This window comes from Macrobrachium nipponense, chromosome 43 (assembly GCF_015104395.2).
Source record: "Macrobrachium nipponense isolate FS-2020 chromosome 43, ASM1510439v2, whole genome shotgun sequence".
Taxonomy (NCBI): Eukaryota; Metazoa; Arthropoda; class Malacostraca; order Decapoda; family Palaemonidae; genus Macrobrachium; species Macrobrachium nipponense.
In genome coordinates, this window is record NC_061104.1 from 38,852,168 (window position 1) to 38,871,289 (window position 19,122).

General features: G+C 40.7%; 1 protein-coding gene across 3 annotated transcripts in view; it reads left to right on the forward strand.

The window, feature by feature from the left end:
* LOC135213668 (cartilage acidic protein 1-like) overlaps positions 1 to 19,122 on the forward strand; it is an 80,543-nt gene that overhangs the window by 37,147 nt on the left and 24,274 nt on the right. For all 3 annotated transcript variants that reach the window (XM_064247731.1, XM_064247732.1, XM_064247730.1), the window contains exons 3-4: positions 7,088 to 7,180; positions 18,438 to 18,676. In XM_064247731.1, coding sequence (XP_064103801.1) covers positions 7,088 to 7,180; positions 18,438 to 18,676 — 332 coding nt within the window. The remainder of the gene's footprint in view (positions 1 to 7,087; positions 7,181 to 18,437; positions 18,677 to 19,122) is intronic.

Consider the following 19,122-nt stretch of genomic DNA (forward strand, 5'->3'; position numbering starts at 1 on the left):
CCTGGGAGTCGACAGTCCCCCCCTGACTGGTTCCGACCTTCTTCCGCCTTCTCGGCTCGGCCCGGGTGGTGGTTACGTTGTGGGGGGGGGGCCTGGCCCCCCCCCCCCCCCCCCACCTTCCCCCCCTCCGTTACTTCCTTGCCGCTCCGGGCTAGCTCGAGTCTGTATGTCATCTCCGCCCTTCCCTCCTTACTAGAAGCTCTCCCTATCGGAGCCCTGGTATCCAGCGGAAGGGTATAGTCCACCGTAGTTGGACCGGAGCATACAGTAGGTCTTTACTAACCGTACCGTATTGCTGAGTTACTACACTCCGCTTCACTGGACCTAGTCCGGTTCATTGCATGACATTGCATGTAGGTTTAAGTTATCTTTAAGTTTGTTTATCTTAAGTTTCTTAAACCATCCCTACCCCTCCCTTTCATTTTTTACCGGATCTCTCCGGGATTATAGCCTATTCAGGCAATGCAGGGAGGGTTATGCCCAAATTTTTTCCGAGCTCCGGCATGTAAACGGAGTTCTTTGTCCTTAGTCTGTAAGTGTTCCCCCTTATGATACTCATGTGTCTTCCCACTTACAGGCCACCAACTGTGAGCATCCGGGATGGTTCCGCTACACTTCAGGACCCCTGTGGACACGAAGTTTGCCGGTCCCAGAAAAAAATGCTCCATGCGCGACTCCGCACGGGGACATCCAGGTCTGGTACCATGAGACGTGTACCCATATGTTTACGATCTGGTGAGCCAGCTTTTGGAAGGGCGTAAGTATTCCATCTCCGCATGCTGCTCCGCTTCTTTTAGTACTTAAGTTTACGTTATTTTACTTTAACTTAAGGCATCTAGTTTAAGTTATATTCTAAGTTTTAGTTTTTAAGTGATTCTTAAATCTAAAATATAACCCTCTCTTACAGGCTCCGCAGTAAGAGATACGGCATTGGCTACCCTGCGGGCCTGGGTCGGAGGTTTTGGCAAGAACGCCGCCAAGGGTCAGCCTACATACTGGAGAAAGCGATTAGCTCTGTTAATCTTTCCCGGAGGCAAGGCGACTGGGTACGTCGACCCTGTAGAGGCGGACCCCTCTATTGCCTTTATCCAACACAACTGGCGGCCTCCTTAACAGAACAAGAACCAGGATATCTCCACGGATGTCGCAACCCTGGATATAAATGTTGACCTATGGTAGGTATAGACGACCTGTTGGCCGAGGTAAGTAATGCAGGTACCGCAGGGTCTCCCTTGGGAGTGGACTGTTTCTTCTACCCCTGCAACCTCTCCATCCTTCCAAGGCTTTACGGGTGATGAGTTTATATACTAACCCTCCTTATAGGCTTCGGTTAGACCTAAAGATCAAGTCCAAACATATGACCTTGACTAAGACGTCATCGTCTTCGAAGAAGACGTCCTCGTCTTCTTCCTCGCGCAAGTCTCCGGCTCGTAATCCCGGCCCAGACAGGTCTAAAGGGTCTAGCTCCGGCTCAAAGTCCTCAAAGAGTAAACCTAAGGAGAAATCCCCGCACCCCGGCAGTATCACCAGTTCCACTACCTTTGGTGCCTATTCAGAGTCTCCCCTCCACCTCCGCAGCAGCTCCGGCTTTGGACACCAATGCTGGCCTGTTGCAACAGGTGGGCGACCTAGTGGGCTCCCTTAAGACGAGTATGGAACATATGATATCCGCCTGTCGGACAGGATCACTTCTCAGGACACTCTTATAAGCCGGTCTAAGAGAAGCCCTCTTGCCTCTCCCTCAACCTCCATCCACTAGCGGATCTCAGCTTCCCCCGCATGACTCGCTGCCCGCTTTCTCCATGAACAATCCTTGGAGAGTAGCATCATACGCCCCCTTCCAAGATGGTCTCATCTCCATACCGGAGTTTGGAACTCGAAGAATAGAGGACTTCGAGTTCTACCCGGAAGGCCTACAGCCTCCCTTCATAGGCTACGCTAGGCTCACGCCTTCGGCTATGGTTAGGGATGACAGGGTACCAAAGGAGACAGTCCTCTATTCTCGAGACCAGGCTCAACGAGAATGGCTCAGATGTTTAGAGGACAATGGACTGTTCGAACACCAAGATCCAACCATTCAAAAGTCCCTTTACCATTTTCACGATGGACGAGAGTACCCCCGCTCCCTTTCCTAACCAAGATAACTAGGTTCGACCATCTCAGCAGCTCAGAAATGGGGAACCCATGCCTCAGTTAAAAAGGAAGCAGACCCCACATCTCCGTTGCTCCCTCAATTGGAGAATTGTGGGAAGACTTGCCTAAATACTTTCACAGTTCTGGCAAACTCAAACCTGAACTGTGCTATGGAGCAGTTTTTGGTGAAAAGCTGCCCAGGCTCCTGATAGTCTTATTCAAGCGGAATTTGACTCGAAAACACGACTAGCCAGGTCAATCAACCTGATGGCTATGTCTGATGGTAGCAACCATGGCTTATGGTTCAGAACCAATTTTTAAGCTATGACCAAAGCCCTGACTCAACGGTGCAGTCAGATATGTTCGAGTTTGCCACTGCCAGAACGAATTGTAGGAAGCATGTCCTGCTAGAGGCAACCATTCGTCATGACCGAATAGGTTACTCTCTTCTAACATCTGGGGCGCGAATCTCTTCCCAGAGGCTATGGTAAAGGAAGTCCAGGCAGAGGCTACGAGGTTGAACCAGAGCCTTAAGGACCGTTGGGGTCTTAACGGCTAGGAGAAGGACAAGACCTGACAAAACCAAAAGGTAAGGGGCAAAGGAAACCCACCCAGACGTTTCCAGCCTTACCAAAAGAAGCAAGCCGCGCTTCCCTCAACAAGTTCCTACAGTGCCGTTAGTGCAGACAGCCAGCCCTCCACGTCTAAAGGTCAATCACAGCCTATTTATTGTGATATCCCCTCAGCCTCAGCCTCCACCTCATACGCCATCTCTCCAGCTTACAATCAAAGTCCTTCGAGAGTCAAGCTTCTCAGAAGTATGACCGCTCGAACAAGGGAGGCAGAGGTAAGCGGTCCTTTCGTGGGAGAGGATCGGGAGGCCCCTTCAATAGGGGAAAGCACTTAGAGGAGGTTCGAGGGGGTTACCAGAACAATGAAGAACTTCAGGTAGGAGGGAGGCTGTTTCACTTTCGCCACCGGTGGAACTTCAGCCAGTGGCTCAGAGCATAGTGTCAAAAGGGCTGGGTTGGAGCTGGTTGACGAACGCCATCCAGCCAGACCTTTCCGTCAACTTCCTTCCAGGAATTGACAGAGTACGCAGAGGACCTCCTTCAGAAAGGAGCTATAGTCCAAAGTCAAAAGGTTAAAATTTCAAGGTCGCTTGTTCAGCGTTCCAAAGAAAGGCTCAAACAAAAGAAGGGTAATCTTAGACTTGTCCCGCTTAAACTTAGCCATCCGCTGCGACAAGTTCAAGATGCTCACGATCTCACAGGTGCGGACCTTACTTCCCCGTGGGGCCGTCACCACCTCTATCGATCTTACAGACGCCTACTATCATATCCCTATTGCAAGACACTTCCGTCCGTATCTGGGATTCCAAGATAGGAGATCAGACGTTCTCCTTCAAGGTAGTCCCGTTCGGGCTCAACGTGGCACCCAGGGTGTTCACGAAGCTAGCGGAAGTAGTAGTGCAACCAGCTCAGAGCTCAAGGGATTATGGTAGTAGCGTATCTCGACGATTGGTGATCTGGGCCCCATCAGTCGAAGAATGCAACAAGGCCACACTGAAAGTGATCCAATTCCTAGAATATCTCGGATTCAAGATAAACAGATCCAAATCAAGACTCACTCCAGAGTCAACTTTCAGTGGCTAGGCATTCAATGGAATCTATCCTCACACACTCTGTCGATTCCATCCACCAAAAGGAAGAAATAGCGAAGTCAGTCAAGCAATTTCTAAGTCACAAAACTAGCATCCAGGAGAGCTCAGGAAAGGATCCTCGGCTCTCTCCAGTTTGCTTCAGTAACGAACATCCTTAATGAAAGCCAAACTAAAAGATCTAACCAGGAATCTGGCGCTCACGAGCAAATGTCAGGTCCAGGACAAGCTATCCTCAGGTGCCTCTGATTCTAAAGAACCGGCTTCGGCCGTGGGCAAAAGTCAAGAATCATGTCAGTGTCAGTTCCTCTTCAGTTCCCTCCACCAGGGATCACCATCCACACAGACGCGTCCTTAAGCGGCTGGGGAGGGTACACTCCCAAGTCAAAAAGGTTCAAGGAATTTGGTCACCCCAGTTCCGTCAGTTCCATATAAACGTACTGGAGGCAATGGCAGTTTTCTTGGACTCTGAAAAGATTACGCCCACCAAGGTACTCCCATAAAGCTAGTCTTGGACAGCGCAGTGGTAGTACATTGCATAAACAGAGGAGGCTCCAAGTCGCGTCATCTAAACCACGTCATGATAGCCATCTTCTCCCTGGCAGACAAATTTCAGTTGGCATCTTTCCTCCACCCACATAGCTGGAGTGAGAAACGTCATAGCATACGCCCTATCCCGATCAGTACCCCTAGAGTCGGAATGGTCTCTAGAACGAGAGTTCGTTCCAATGGATCCTTCAAAGGAGTCCCAGGGCTACAGGTGGATCTCTTCGCATCACAATCAAACCACAAACAAACTACCGGTTATGTAGCCCCCAACCAACCTGGACCCTCTGGCTTACCCCCGCCACGGACGCCCTGGCTCTGGACTGGAACAACTGGGAGAAGATTTACGTCTTCCCTCCAGTGAATCTCCTTATGAAGGTATTAGACAAACTCAGGACATTCAGGGGTCAAGTGGCTCTAGTAGCCCCATGGACTGGCCGAAGAGCAATTGGTACCCCATGATTCTGGAACTGGGCCTTCGTCCCCTTCGGATCCCAGTCCCAAGCTCTCCCAGTCAGTACAAACGAAACTGTGTTCGCTTCCCTCAGGGATTCTCAAAACCCTAACTTTATGGATTTCATGAAGTTTGCGGCAAAAAAAAGAGATGCGAATATTGACCCTCAGAATATTCTTTTCCTGGAATCCGATAAAAGGGATTCAACTTGAGACAGTATGATGCTGCCGTCAAAAAGTTAGCAATCTTTCCTGAGGGAGTCAGATATTCAGAATTCATGACAGTTAATTCTGCTATATCCTTTTTCAGATCTTTATTTGAAAAGGGTTTAGCAGCTAGCACTATTACGACAAACAAGTCAGCATTGAAAAAGATATTTCAATTTGGATTTAACATAGACTTGACAGATACCTATTTCTCGTCTATTCCTAAAGCATGTGCTAGACTTAGGCCCTCTGTCAGGCCTACGTCAGTTTCATGGTTCTTAAACGATGTTCTAAAAACTGGCTTCGAAACCGATAATGACACATGCTCGTTTATGATGCTCCTAAGGAAAACTCTGTTTTTATTAAGCCTAGCTTCAGGAGCAAGAATTTCAGAACTGTCGGCTTTATCCAGAGATCCGGATCATGTTCAATTCCTTCCCACAGGGGGAAGTGCTACTTTCTCCGGAACGTAGTTTTTTAGCAAAGAATGAAGATCCTTTGATTGAGGTGGGAACCTTGGAAGGTATTACCCCTTCCGCAAGATGTTTCCCTTTGTCCAGTTTTCAACCTTACGAGCCTTTCTATCCAGGACCTCCTCTTCTCATCGGGGCTCTTTTTAGGAGGGAAAAAGGTGGTACTTTAATCCACTAAAGGCATCAGGCAACAAATCCTGTACTTTATCAAACAAGCCAATCCTGACTCCTTTCCAAAAGCACATGATGTCAGGGCAGTAGCCACCTCAATTAATTACTTCCAGCATATGAATTTTGATGATTTAAAGAAGTATACCGGATGGAAATCGCCGACAGTGTTCAAACGTCACTACCTTAAGTCCTTGGAAGCTCTGAAATTCCAGCAGTAGCAGCGGGGTAACATAGTTTCCCCCTGACTCTAGTTAGATTATAGTAGAAGATTCAGTCCTCCTTTGTTTACCTGCCTCACCCAACAGTTTCGTCTATTCCTACCTTGTTCAGTTAGCTTAGCATTCACCTTGTGTCTTAGCTGCTTTATGATTATATAGTGTCCCTTTTGTCTGGTTAGGGACACACACAGCTGATTACCATACTGATCTCATAGATGTTATCCCCTTATTTTTATGCTAGGGGATACATCATATTACAATGGTTACGGGCGGGTTTTGTATATTAAGTCATATACATTCCTGAGATATATATTTTTGTGATTGATCAAATATTTATGTAACTTTATATTAATTGCTATTTTCTATTTTGATACATATTGTTACACAGATTTATTATGATAGGTAATCATTTTACCTATTTGTATATATGTAAATTACCTATATTCTTAACATAATTAGTTTTAAGGGTAATTTAAGCATAATTCTGATTTTTGTTTTAACTGTGTATTTGTATCTTTTAGCATTTATATTCATTCATTTATTTGTATCTTTTTATTTGAGACCTATTTTGTTTTATTATATTCATGTTTACTTTCTTTACAATCTTGTGCTGTTTCTCTGGTACGATTTCGCGCAAGCGACACGAGCTGAGCAGAAAAAAGGATTTTGACGTAAGGAAAAATCTATTCTGGGCGATTGGCTCGTGTCGCCAGCGAAAAGTACCCCCCCTACCACCGTCCCTTCGCTCAAGATTGTCTGCTAACTTCAGGATGGCCACCAGAGGAGCAGCAGGTCGCGAAGAGCGTGGGATGGAGTAGTAGTAGTACGAGCTGCTCTCTCTGTGGGACGGCTCCCCTCTTGGAGGGTTTTGTAGTGGGAGATTTCTATTGGCATTTGGCTCGTGGTAGTGGTCTCACTCGCCTAGTGTTCATACCGACACCCTCCTAGAGGGTGAGCGAGTCAGTTATACTGACCTTTTTCTTTTATTTTATTTATTCTCGGTGGTGTGTTAGTACATTTACCCTAGAAATAATAGATTAAAGGATATTTCGCTGCGACACGAGCCAATCGCCCAGAAATAGATTTTTCCTTACGTCAAAATCCTTTTTTTTTTTTTAGGAATATACACACCTTGCAATTTTCTTGAAATTTAGCTAATTTTGTGAGAAGATATTGTGGATTTTTGTCCATTTATTTGTGATTATAACAGCTTTCTTTTCATTCAGGTCTTCTCCAGAAAGTAATCCAGTGCAGTTGAACTATGGTGTTGCAGTCACTGATGTAGACAATGATGGACAGCTGGAAGTGGTGGTAGCTGGGTGAGTTCTGTTTGTGGTTGACTGATAACATTATGGTTTTATATAAATAACTTACCTGGTAATTACTTAACTAAGAGTTTCTACTTGACGCAGCTTAAATTTTGAAATTTGCAGTAGCAATAGCCTTTTGTTTATGTAGGTGGCAGACCCACTGCCCAGTTTCAGAGTAAAAAAGCAACAACTCGGCCAGAAGCCCAGTTTGTTTTTCTACTAGCAAGTTGTTAAGAATGCAGCTTTGTTTTAGAATTTGTTGGGTCTTCTCCTTTGGTGAATTATTCCTTGCCATGTCAGCCTTCAGCTTTGGATATGTAGTTAGTTTTACAGAGGTAGACCAGTTTTTGGATTGTTACCTTTTTTGCAGCAATGGATGTAATACCAGACTCACTAAAGCATATTATGATTCTCATACTATGTGTACCATGTGTAGAGGTCAGATATGTACAGTTGACTGGACTTGTGAGGGCTATAGAGAGTGGGATGAAAAAAGATGAAAAACTGACTTCTCACATTTCTAAGCTAGAGGGAGATAGGAAAAGGACAGTGATTAACCCTTTAACGCCGACTGGACGTATTTTACGTCGACATACAAAAGTTTTTTAAAAATTCGCGGAAAAATACTTATAGGCCTACCAGCCAAAAACTTTTGAATCACACGCCTTGGGGGATGCTGGGAGTTCATGGATCAAGGGGTTGTTTTGTTTACAATCGTTACGCAGGCGCGCAAGCGCGAATTTCTTTCTTGCCGCACTAAAAAGTATCGGTGACACATCTCGGAAATTATTTGTCACTTTGACGTAATTTTTGTACCATTTTAAATTAGCCGTTACATGGAGTAGTATTATATATGGAAATGTGCACATTTTTATGTAGAATACAACAAAAAAATACTCATGATTGTAGCTTTTATCAGTTTTGAGATATTTTCATATAAATAAGGATGTGCCAAAATTTCAACCTTCGGTCAACTTTGACTCTACGGAAATGGTCGAAAAACACAATTGTAAGCAAACACTCTTATATTTTAGTAATATTCAATCATTTACCTTCATTTTGCAACAAATTGGAAGTCTCTACCACAATATTTCGATTTATGGTGAATTTATGAAAAAACGTTTTCGTTACGTCCGCGTGGTAACTCTTCCGAAAAAAATCATATGTGCGATTGTAGTAATGTTTGCACCATTTTAAATAGCCGTTACATAAAGTTTTATATATGGAAATGTGCGCAATTTCATGCACAATACAACTAAAAAACAACCCATGGTTGTAACTTTTATCAGTTTTGAAATATTTTCATATAAAAAATGGTAAGTGACACATTTTCAACCTTCGGTCAAACTTTGACTCTACCGAAATGGTCGAAAAACGCAATTGTAAGCTAAAACTCTTATATTCTAGTAATATTCAATCATTTACCTTAATTTTGCAATAAATTAGAAGTCTCTAGCACAATATTTCGATTTATGGTGAATTTATGAAAAAAATAACATTTTCCTTACGTCCGCGCGGTAACTTTTCCGAAAAAATCATGCGTGCGATTGTGGTAATGTTTGCACCATTTTAAATTATTCCGTCGTTACATAAATTTTTGTATATGAAAATGTGCGCAATTTCATATAGAATACAACCAAAATAATTGAAGGTTGTAGCTTTTCTCATTTTCAAAATATTTGTATATAAATCACGATAAATAGAAAAAAAAACCACGTTCGGTCAAATTTGACTCTACAGAAATGGTCGAAAAATGCAATTGTAGCTAAAAATCTTACAGTTAGTAATATTCATCATTTAGTTCCATTTATCTTCATCTCGAAACACATTCGAAGTCTCTAGCACAATATTTAGTATTATGGTGAATTTAAAAAACTTTCCTTCCCTCCGCACGCAGATTCTCCCCCACAAATCTCAGAAATGCATACGTCACATTCTCGGAATATTTGCTCCATATCATATTAGTATTTCATAGAATTTTATATATGGAAATATGCGCAATTTCATGTAGAATAAAACGAAAAATATTTGAATGTTGTAGCTTTTCTAATTTCCAAAATAATTGCATAATATATATAAAAAAATTCGACATTCGGTCAACTTTAACTCGTCAGATATGGTCAAAAACTGCAATTGTAAGCTAATATTCTTACAATATGGTAATATTCAATCATTTGTCTTCATTTTGATTTTAAAACAAATTGGAAGTCTCTAGGACAATATTTAGATTAATGGTGAATTTTTGAAAAAATATTTGTTTACATCAGCCTGTTACAAATTCATGCATCATTTTGTGATAATATTTTCTCTGTATTGCTTTTATCGTTTGCAATGTGTTGTATACCAAAATGATTGCAATTTAGTGTACATTACAAAAAAAATTAACTTGTTACCTTTAACCGTTTTGCGCATAGCGCGATTTGAACACAATTATATATGAAATTTTGTTTTCGCGCTATCATATATCGCATTAGTATTTATATATGATAATGATAATTTTTTTCATTTCCGATGGTTGCATACTAAACTTCAGGCAATGACAAAAAAAAAAGGAGCCAAAAATGAACTCTTAATCTTGAAAACTAAGCGCGCTGTGAATTTTTGAAAAAGATATTTTTTCCCGCTTCGCGCTCACTCCGAGACTCCCTCGGCACACGGAAGACGATTTTTAATATACCCCTTCGGCGTTTAAGGGTTAATAGAGACAAACTTAAATCTTTAGTTATTCAGGACATTACGCCTAAGTCTAGTAATGCTGATGTACCTACACGTTCCCTTTCTCCTGGTTCCCACACTTCACCGACCGGACACTTCACCAGCCTCAAGTCAAAATTTGACCAGAAATTTGATTTGGCTTATTTGTCAATACATTGGCCCAAATTAGGGCATCTATGCATGTCCTCATGGGCAAGTTTAGGGAGAGTGCCAGTACCATTGTAAGTGAAGTGATTGTGGATGAGGTGGCTACCCATCCCACCAACTCTTAGGCAAAGATCACTGTAGTTTTTAGACTGGTCCATAGGTTCATGAGCTAGAAAAATTCTTAAATTTCTGGACCTACTGGATGACATTGCCGCAGATTGGTGTAGTGTCCTCTCTTGTGCAGACTAAGCAGTTAGAGATGGCTCTGTGGAAATAATTGCCTTGTAGGCCATGGGAATTTTCAAGAAGAGGGTATATGTTGTCCCATAAGTCTGCTCTCCTTTTCTTGCTACTCGATAAACTTCATCTTTTTCTGCGTTCTATGGTGGAGGAGATTGTCTAGATTCTCCACAAGAAGTTTCATCTAGATTTACTGGCTCATTCCACTAGACCCTCTAGAGAGTGGGTGATAGCCAGCAAGTCAGCTTCTCCTATTCAGACTCAGCCCTTTCATGACAGCAGACAGAGGTCACATTCTAGACTGAGGGCAACTGTTAGTTTTGCCTCATGTGCCATGAAGAGATTCTCTTTGAAACCAGCAGCTTGTAAGCGAGGACTCAGTCCTTCATGCGCCTGTAGCAAGACTCCGTCTTTTTTGGGAGAGATGGAGTGCAAAAGGGGCAGAGCTGTGGGTAATAAATATTGAAAGAATATACACCATTCCTTTCAAAAAGAAGCATTCATTGACCAGCATTCCCGTCGCATTGGCGATTTACTCTGTAACATTGCAGAAGCATTCAGCCCTCTCAGGCGAAGTGTCGTCCCTTCTCAAGAAAGGAATGATCAAAGTGGGTGAAGAATGTTGAGTCTGAAGGATTCTACAACCGGCTATTCTCAGTATCCAAGTCTACAGGAGGATAGAGGCCGGTCTTCGATGTGAGCACGTTGAATTTTTACGTTCAGACAATGAAATTCCACATGAAACAAATCAGTCCGTCCTCGCTTCCATTCGTCAGGGGGACTGGATGATTTCCCTCGACATGAGGGATGCATACTGCCACGTTCCAATTCATCAGGACTCGAAGAAGTATTTAAGATTTATCTTCGGGAACGAAGTGCCCCAGTTTCGTGCTTTATGTTTAGGACTGTCAACAGCAACACAGTTGTTCACCAGAGTGCTTGCTCCATTAGCCAAGTGGCTCCATTTACTAGGGATCAACTTTTCTATACCTGGATGATTGGCTGATTCATTCACCCATAAAAAAAAGATTTATGATGGACCTTCAAAAGACCTTTTCAGTGATGTACGATATAGGTTTATATAATGAATCTGCAGAAATCTCAGCTGACTCCATCCCAATGGATTCTCTGTGTAGGGATAGTGATAGATGCTCAGATTTTTCGGGTTTTTTCATCTCCCAGAAGGGTAGAGGACTGCCTGAAGAAAGTCAGTCTGTTCCTGTCCATTTCGTCGTGTTCAGCCACTCAATGGATGAGTCTGCTGGGCACTCTGACTTCCATGGAGCAATATGTAAAGTTGGGAAGATTGCATATGAGGCCTCTACAATTTTTTCTGAGGATCAATTTGACCTGGAAATACAGGTACTCCTCGTTTAACAACGGGTTCCGTCCAGCGACCATGTTAAACATGTTATTCTCTTTATTTTGACTAAGAGCATTCATTTTTAGTCATATACACAGAACTAGTTTCTGACATAGCCTACTACTTGGCAAAGTTCTGACAACGCTTTTTGTCATTTTATTACTCATATATTTTAACTTTATGATTTGATAACTTCATATTATATAATATTCTTTAAAATAGTGTACTTAACACATTTAGCCTACATTCCCACGTTAGCCTGCTAGTAAGTAAGTACAGTACTAAAATTTTCTCACAATCTGCATAGTATTTAGCAGTGACTTTCATATTCTAAATTTGGTATTTCATAATTATCGCTATTAGTTTCTTCGTCATTCATTTTTATTGTAGAGGGTATTGAGATGAAAAAAATAATGAATGAATTTCGGTGATCACGGGTTCACGGGTCATTTGAATGTCGCCGTCAAAACGTAAACAAAGCACAACGCCATCTATTGAGGAAAGTGAACACTGAACTATTTGCTAATGGGATAAGCATTTTCTGCTATTGATAAAGATTTACTCTTGCACTTCTTACCTCTAGTATCATCTGATCTCATGGGTGACATATCGAATATGTATGTAAATACAAAGTTGTACAAAAAATTATCAAACTGTATTGCATGTAAGTCTTTCAAGCATACTAAGAGTAAAGAATTTGTGCATGCCAAATGTCTCATTGTTTTGATTAAAAGGATTGACTTAGTAGAGACTTTTCAAGTGGAATATATAAAAAAAATATATTATTTTCAAGTTAATATAAAAAACATATTTGACTTCACAGATTTTCTATTCATTACTAAGAATTATTCTCACTAAAACAAAGGAGATATGGCATAATTTTTGCTATGTTGAAGTTGTAAACAAATATGGCGCCACCGTGTGGTGGCGCAACGAACTAATGGCAGCTGAATCAAGCCAAGCAGTGGAGTTCCCAGAGCATAGAATGCCAACTTTAAGAGGTTCAACTGTGTAACTTTTCTTTACTAAGTACAGTAGTGCCTCAGGATACTAAATTAAATCAGGTTACGAAGCGGCCTTCGTAACCTGATTTAATCGTATCTAGAACTACATTTTACATGTAAATTGCCTAATTCGTTGCAAGCCCTACAAAAACACCACAATAAATTTTATAATAAAGCTAAATTGACCAATAAACAGTGAAATACAACAATTTGGACCATTCGATACCTAACATAACCATGACTGTACCTGTAAATAAAGTTTATTAATGTATAGGGTACAAGAAATACTGTACGTACATGTACGTACAGTATTTCTTGTACCCTATATGTAGTAAAATGTGGAACCTTACCTTTCGAGTGAGGCGATGTCCGAAATTGACGAAAGAGGAGAACAAATGGCAGAAAACATGAACACTTAACTTTACAAAACATTTAAAATTGGCAGAAAACATTAGCACTAAACTTTATGAAATACATTAACAAATGGCAGAAAACATTAACACTTCTTGATTATCTCCATCTTCGTTCTCCATAGAAAGCATCCTCTTCTTTCCGTGAACTTCAGCAACATTCTTGTGACCCATAGTAATAGCGTAAGTAATTAAGTTCACACACAACACGATAAAGTAACTTACAGTACAACGAAAGCGAAATCACTAACACGAATTTACATTAATTAACAAAATATGTGTGAATGAACGAATTCCAGTGTTTACGATAACGCTGCCGCAAAAAATGGTCAAGGAACGCTTTTACATAGAGGCATGATGGGACAGGTGCTGACCAATAGGAGAGCAGGATCTTACGGCGGTGACTAGCATCAGGAACCAATGGGAGAGCGGGAGGATGGTGGCGAGTCTACTGAGTTGGATGCGTGCTAGTTTTAAAATTGATTCGGCGGCCCAGGCAAATCTCGGACTTTACCCTTTCACAACCTGAATTATTTTCATACACAGAAAGAAAAAAAATCTTTGTCTTTGTTTTCGTAACCTGAATTTTTCATTTATAGGGACTTTCATATGTAGAGGTTTCACTGTATATTAAAGCCTTATATATTGTTTTAGCCACTGATTTCAAGGTTTTCAAAAACTAGGCTAACCTAGATTATTGGCACTGAATAGTCTTTCTCTTGGCCACCATTGGCAATGTTTTTATTTTCATTTTATGGGTTTTTTTCTCTCTTCATGTTGTCATCATAACTCTGAGCTGTCGTAAAACGAGTACGTCGTTAAATGAGGAGTACCTGGAGATCAAGACATATGCGTTTTGTCAGGTTCTCAAGAGGTCGCGGAAGGCTGCGCTGGTGAGGTTCTTCAGAAAGTATAATGGAAAGAAAGTTATTTTTTTCCCCTGAACCTCGACCTAGAATTCTTTTCTGACACGTCGGACATAAGTTAGGGAGCTTTCTTGGTGGACAAGGAAGTCTTGAGAGTATGGTCTCAACAGGAGAGAATTCTTCACACCAATTTGATAAAGTTAATAGCAATGCATCTGGGATTACAACTTTTTCAGAGGAAGTCTACGACAGGATGGTGGCCATCAACGTGAACAACACCACAGCGCTGGCATACATCAGACTGCAAGGGGGAACTCACTCGTTCTCCCTCTGCAAGATAGCCAAGGATCTGCTTCTTTGGGCTGATCAGAATTGATTCAGCTGGTGACACGTTTTATTCAAAGGAGATACAATGTGCTGGTGGATCAGCTAAGACATCGAAGACAAGTACAGTAGCTCACTGAGATGATGGATTAAAGCGTCCAAACCAACCCTGCTATAAAAGAAACTCCGATATTTCATTGTATACATCTGTGAATGCGTGTTTGCTATGAAGTCCAGGTATATTTATAACCTGTACCCCTTAAACTACTGTAAAATGCTTATACATAACTGCCTATTTTAACAGTTCACTGCCAAATTTGATAGTTCTAACAAAGATATACTATAAATTATCCTTCTAAAACAATTGAAAATTATTTCAAGCAGAAATACACCCCAAACCAAGAGTCTTCTTTTAGCAACTTGCAATAAAGTTTATATGTACTATGTATTTATATAAACAAACAGTACCCGCAAAGTAAGATATAGCTTTACTGTTAACATAAAATTATAAACTGCAGGACAGTAAAAGCAAAGTAAATTGATAAAGAAACAGTAAGAATAAATTTGACCTATATGCAATAGAAATGGAAAATATTTGAGTAAAATAACCTAAATATTACCATATATACTCTGATTTTACGTCTTGAATCTCGTGTATGAACCTCTTTTCCTCCGCCTCTTTATCCCATCTTCTAGTTAAAAAAACTTAAATTGTAAAAGAGAATGATTAACGTTTTGTTAGTAGTGTTATAACCAAAGAACAACCAAATCGCATTTCTACCATCATATAATAGTTTACCGTAGTTATGTCACAAATGACACAATAGAATGGGAATGATAGTTTTACACTCTACCCTATTTGCTATGGAGAAGAGATAGGCAAGGAAAAATACTTTGCCGTACTACTAAATTTTTGTTGCTAGTTGTAGCTAAAGCTAAGAAAACAATGTTCAAGCTGTAGAATAACTATCAATTATTGTGCATCGGCAACATGGATTAAACTCCCATGAACAAAATAAAATTGGAGAGGAAAGTATTTTAATCAAAACTACTGAGCATGTAGGAACACATTTTACTGTTTTTTACACACACACTGATAAAAGATAAATATGTAAAGCTCAAATCAGGTAAAAATATCGAACTGAATCTCCTGATTTAAAAAAAAAAATTACCCCAGCACCATCTACTAACAAAAAAAAATTAGTTCACAGTGAGACCTATTTAAGTAATATTTTTACTTAAAAACATTTTGTATAATGAAAAATAACCTTGTCTTATATAAATCGAGTATCTTGAGATTCATTTACGCTAACTATGTAGAAGGAAGAAAATCGCTCTGAATTGAGTTAAATATGGCGAAATAAACTTACTTCATAATGCCCTCAGCTGATTTCCAAACTACAACATTAATCATTATGTCTAAATTTATAATACAATAATGATATGAGAATACATACAATATAATATTGGATACAGTAAAGTAAAACATAACTTTTTAAAAGAGCCAAGGAAACGATGCATATTCGTTATGTTTGTTTTTTATAATACGATACTAATAGTGAAGCAGCGTTAGATCCGGAGGCAAAAACCCTCAAATAGATATTTCCATTTTGCATTGATAATATCCAGAAGTATGCCACCACGGTTCTTTTTCTCAGTGCATTACTGTACTCCTGACAGAGTGGAAGCTTGGGGTGGGGGAGCTGACACTAGACTTGTTTGCGACAACCAAAAATCACCACCTACCTACCTTTTGCTCACCATGTCCAGATCCTCTTACCTGGGCAACAATGCCATGATGCAAAATTGGTCTGACCTGGAAGTTTACGCATCCCTCCAATTATGATTATAAGGGAGGCAATAAGGAAGTTCCAGTCACACCAAAACATCAGGATGATGCTAATAGCCCCTTTTTGGCTGCAGAAGGAATGGTTCCTGGAACTTCTTGATCTCACTGTGAACTCTCTAAGGCTCCTGTTAATTCCATGTCTGCTCAGACAGCCCCACTTCAGATTTCATCAGGGCACGTCCACTCTGGTCCTGATAGAATTTTGACTGTCCGCAGACTTATTTGACAGGATGGCTTTGCAAGAGCTGCAGTGGAACCAATTGGTATATGTAGAAGAGAGTCTACTAGCAGAGTCTACCAAGCAAGGTGGGTAGTGTTCAGACAATGGTGTAAGAGACATAGTCTCATCTTCTCATACCACTGTTTCTGAAGTAGCGGATCCACCAGAGGACTGTCTTCAACTCTAAGGGGTTATAGAGCTATGCTCAGCTCCATATTTAGACACAGAGGGTTAGGTTTATCCTCAAATCAAGATCTCTCCGATCTTATTAGATGTTTTGACATGTCCAAAGTTAAGAAGGAAGTGTCATGTTCGTGGAGTATAGATGTGGTCCTCAAGTGGCCTTGAGTCCACATTTTGAGCCAGTTAGATCTGTTTCACTTAGAGATCTTAGAAAAAAGATGATTTTTCTTGTGGTTCTGGTTACAGCTAAAAGAGTCAAGAGTCAGTGAACTCCATACTATAGACAAGAGAGTGGGTTTTTCCAATAATGAAGCGATTTGATCTCTCAGTCTGGGTTTTCTTGCAAAGAATTAGAATCCGTCACAGCGCTGGCTTCGCTCCTTTACCATCATAAGTCTTTCAGACATCTTAGGCCCAGAGGAAGAAGAAAGAGTCCTGTTCCCCGTGAGGGCCCGTAAATATTATCTACCAAGAACAGAGAAAGTCCGAGGGCTAGCTAGCAATCTGTGGGTGTTTTGAAAAGAAAACCCCTTCTAGGCCTTTGTCTAGGAATGCTCTTTCATTCTTTTTTAGAGATATTATTTTGGAGGCTCATTTCTAAATTTGAGAAGACGGTTTACCCATCTTGAAGGCAAAATCCCATGATGTAAGAGCAGTAGCTATGTCTGTGGCTTTTAAGCATAACCTTTCTCTCGCTTCGATTTTACAGCTGATCTAGTAGAGGTACAAGTCGGTGTTCGTCATGCACTATTTGTGGGATGTTGAAATGGTCTAAATCAATTGCAGCACATTAGGACCATTGGCTGTGGCTGCCATAGTGTTCGGGGAGGAAGCTAGTTTTCTGCCCCTCTTTCTCTTCACCTTGATATAGGGTGTTGAGTCCTAGGGGAGTCTGGAGGGTACAAAGTACCTAGTTTGTGGTTGTGGTTATTTTTTTTATGTGGTTTAGATGACAGTGTCTCTGGTTATGTTTTTTATGGTACTGCACCCTGGGCAGGGGCATGTATGTTTATAGCTTATGCTTTGTTGCTGATCCTATAAATCCAGCATTGCAAAGCTTGCTCCATACTTCATCAGTGATTGGACTTCTCCTTTACTGCAAAGTACCCACTTCAGTAAAGGCAATCCTGGTTATATGGCCACGCTGCTACATGGTTGAGATGAGTGCCAACCACAGCAGCTCTTTCACCAGGTATGGATAAACAAGCATTGTATCAATGCTAGCCTATTTTTAGTCTGCTGTCATCTCATTAAAAGTTTTTAATGGTTTGTGGTAATATAACTCCATGAATCCCTCCACCTGCAATATGGATTCAGCTAAGTAATTACTGGGTAAGTTACTTTTATAAAAATGATATTATGATAAAGTTTTATATATACTTACTCAGTGATTGCAATGGAGCCCATCCTTCTCTTGGCTGAGTTGTTCCTCTTTTACTCTGAAAGTGGGTGGGGTCTGTCACCTACATAAACAAAAGGCTATTGCTACTGCAAATTTCAAAATTCAAGCTGCCGTTCAGTAGAAATTCTTAGCTAAGTATATATAAAACTTATTTTTATAATAAAATATAATTTTGGTATTAAAAATGCATAGATGTGTGGAAGATAATGATGGACAACTGGAAGTAGTTGTAGCCAGATAAGTTCTATTTGTGGTCGACTGATAACATCATAGTTTAGTATTAAAAATGCATTGATGTGTGGTAGACAATGATGGACAGCTGTAAGTGGTTGTAGCTGGGCAAGTTCTGTGTTTGGTTGACTGATAACATTATGGTTTGGGTATTAAAAAAAGTATTCGAGTGTGTTTGGTCCTCTTTACCCAGCAATACAAGTACAGAGCAGTTTTGATTTATCAATGAGTGTAGATTAGAACAAGTAAACTATTATGTGAATGCAGCTGTTTAAAGATGACTATATTACTATTGCCTCTTTCTTTCAACAGGTATAATGGCCCAAATCTTGTGCTGAAGTACAACCGCGAGACAGACCAACTTGTGAACATTGCAGTAGATGACCCGAGCTCTCCATTTTACTCTCTGAGAGACGTGGGTGGTCAGGCAATTGGGGTGTCAGCCTGCGATGTGGATGGAGATGGAATGGAAGAGATATACTTCTTGAATACCAACAATGCATATTCTGGAATGGCTTCATATTCTGATAAACTCTTCAAATTCAGAAATGGTAAATAAGCTGCTTTCAATGATTAATATGGGATATGTATTTAAGTGATTTAGTAAAGATTGGACTGGGAAATGCTGTGCTCCCAATCATCTTAATTTAACTGCTGGGTCATGTAGAAACTTCTTGCCCTCGTTGATCGAATAGAGATAATTCTAGACCGTCAGTGAACAAGTTTCTCTAGATAGGGAACTGTGTTATCCATGTCCACACTTTTGAAGGGAACCAAGTGAAATACTTTTCCAAGTGGATCGGAATTGGAATGTCATTATTCTTCTTGAATAATTTGTCAAATCTTTCCGGTGTTAAGTCATCTGACCAAACTTTCTTAAATCGGATCAAATCATCAATTTCCCAAATAGATTTTTCAGGGCAATAGCAGTTATCAACTAGATAATGTACAGTAATGCTGCTTAATTTTAAATGCCTTAATGCTGCCTATTACCAGG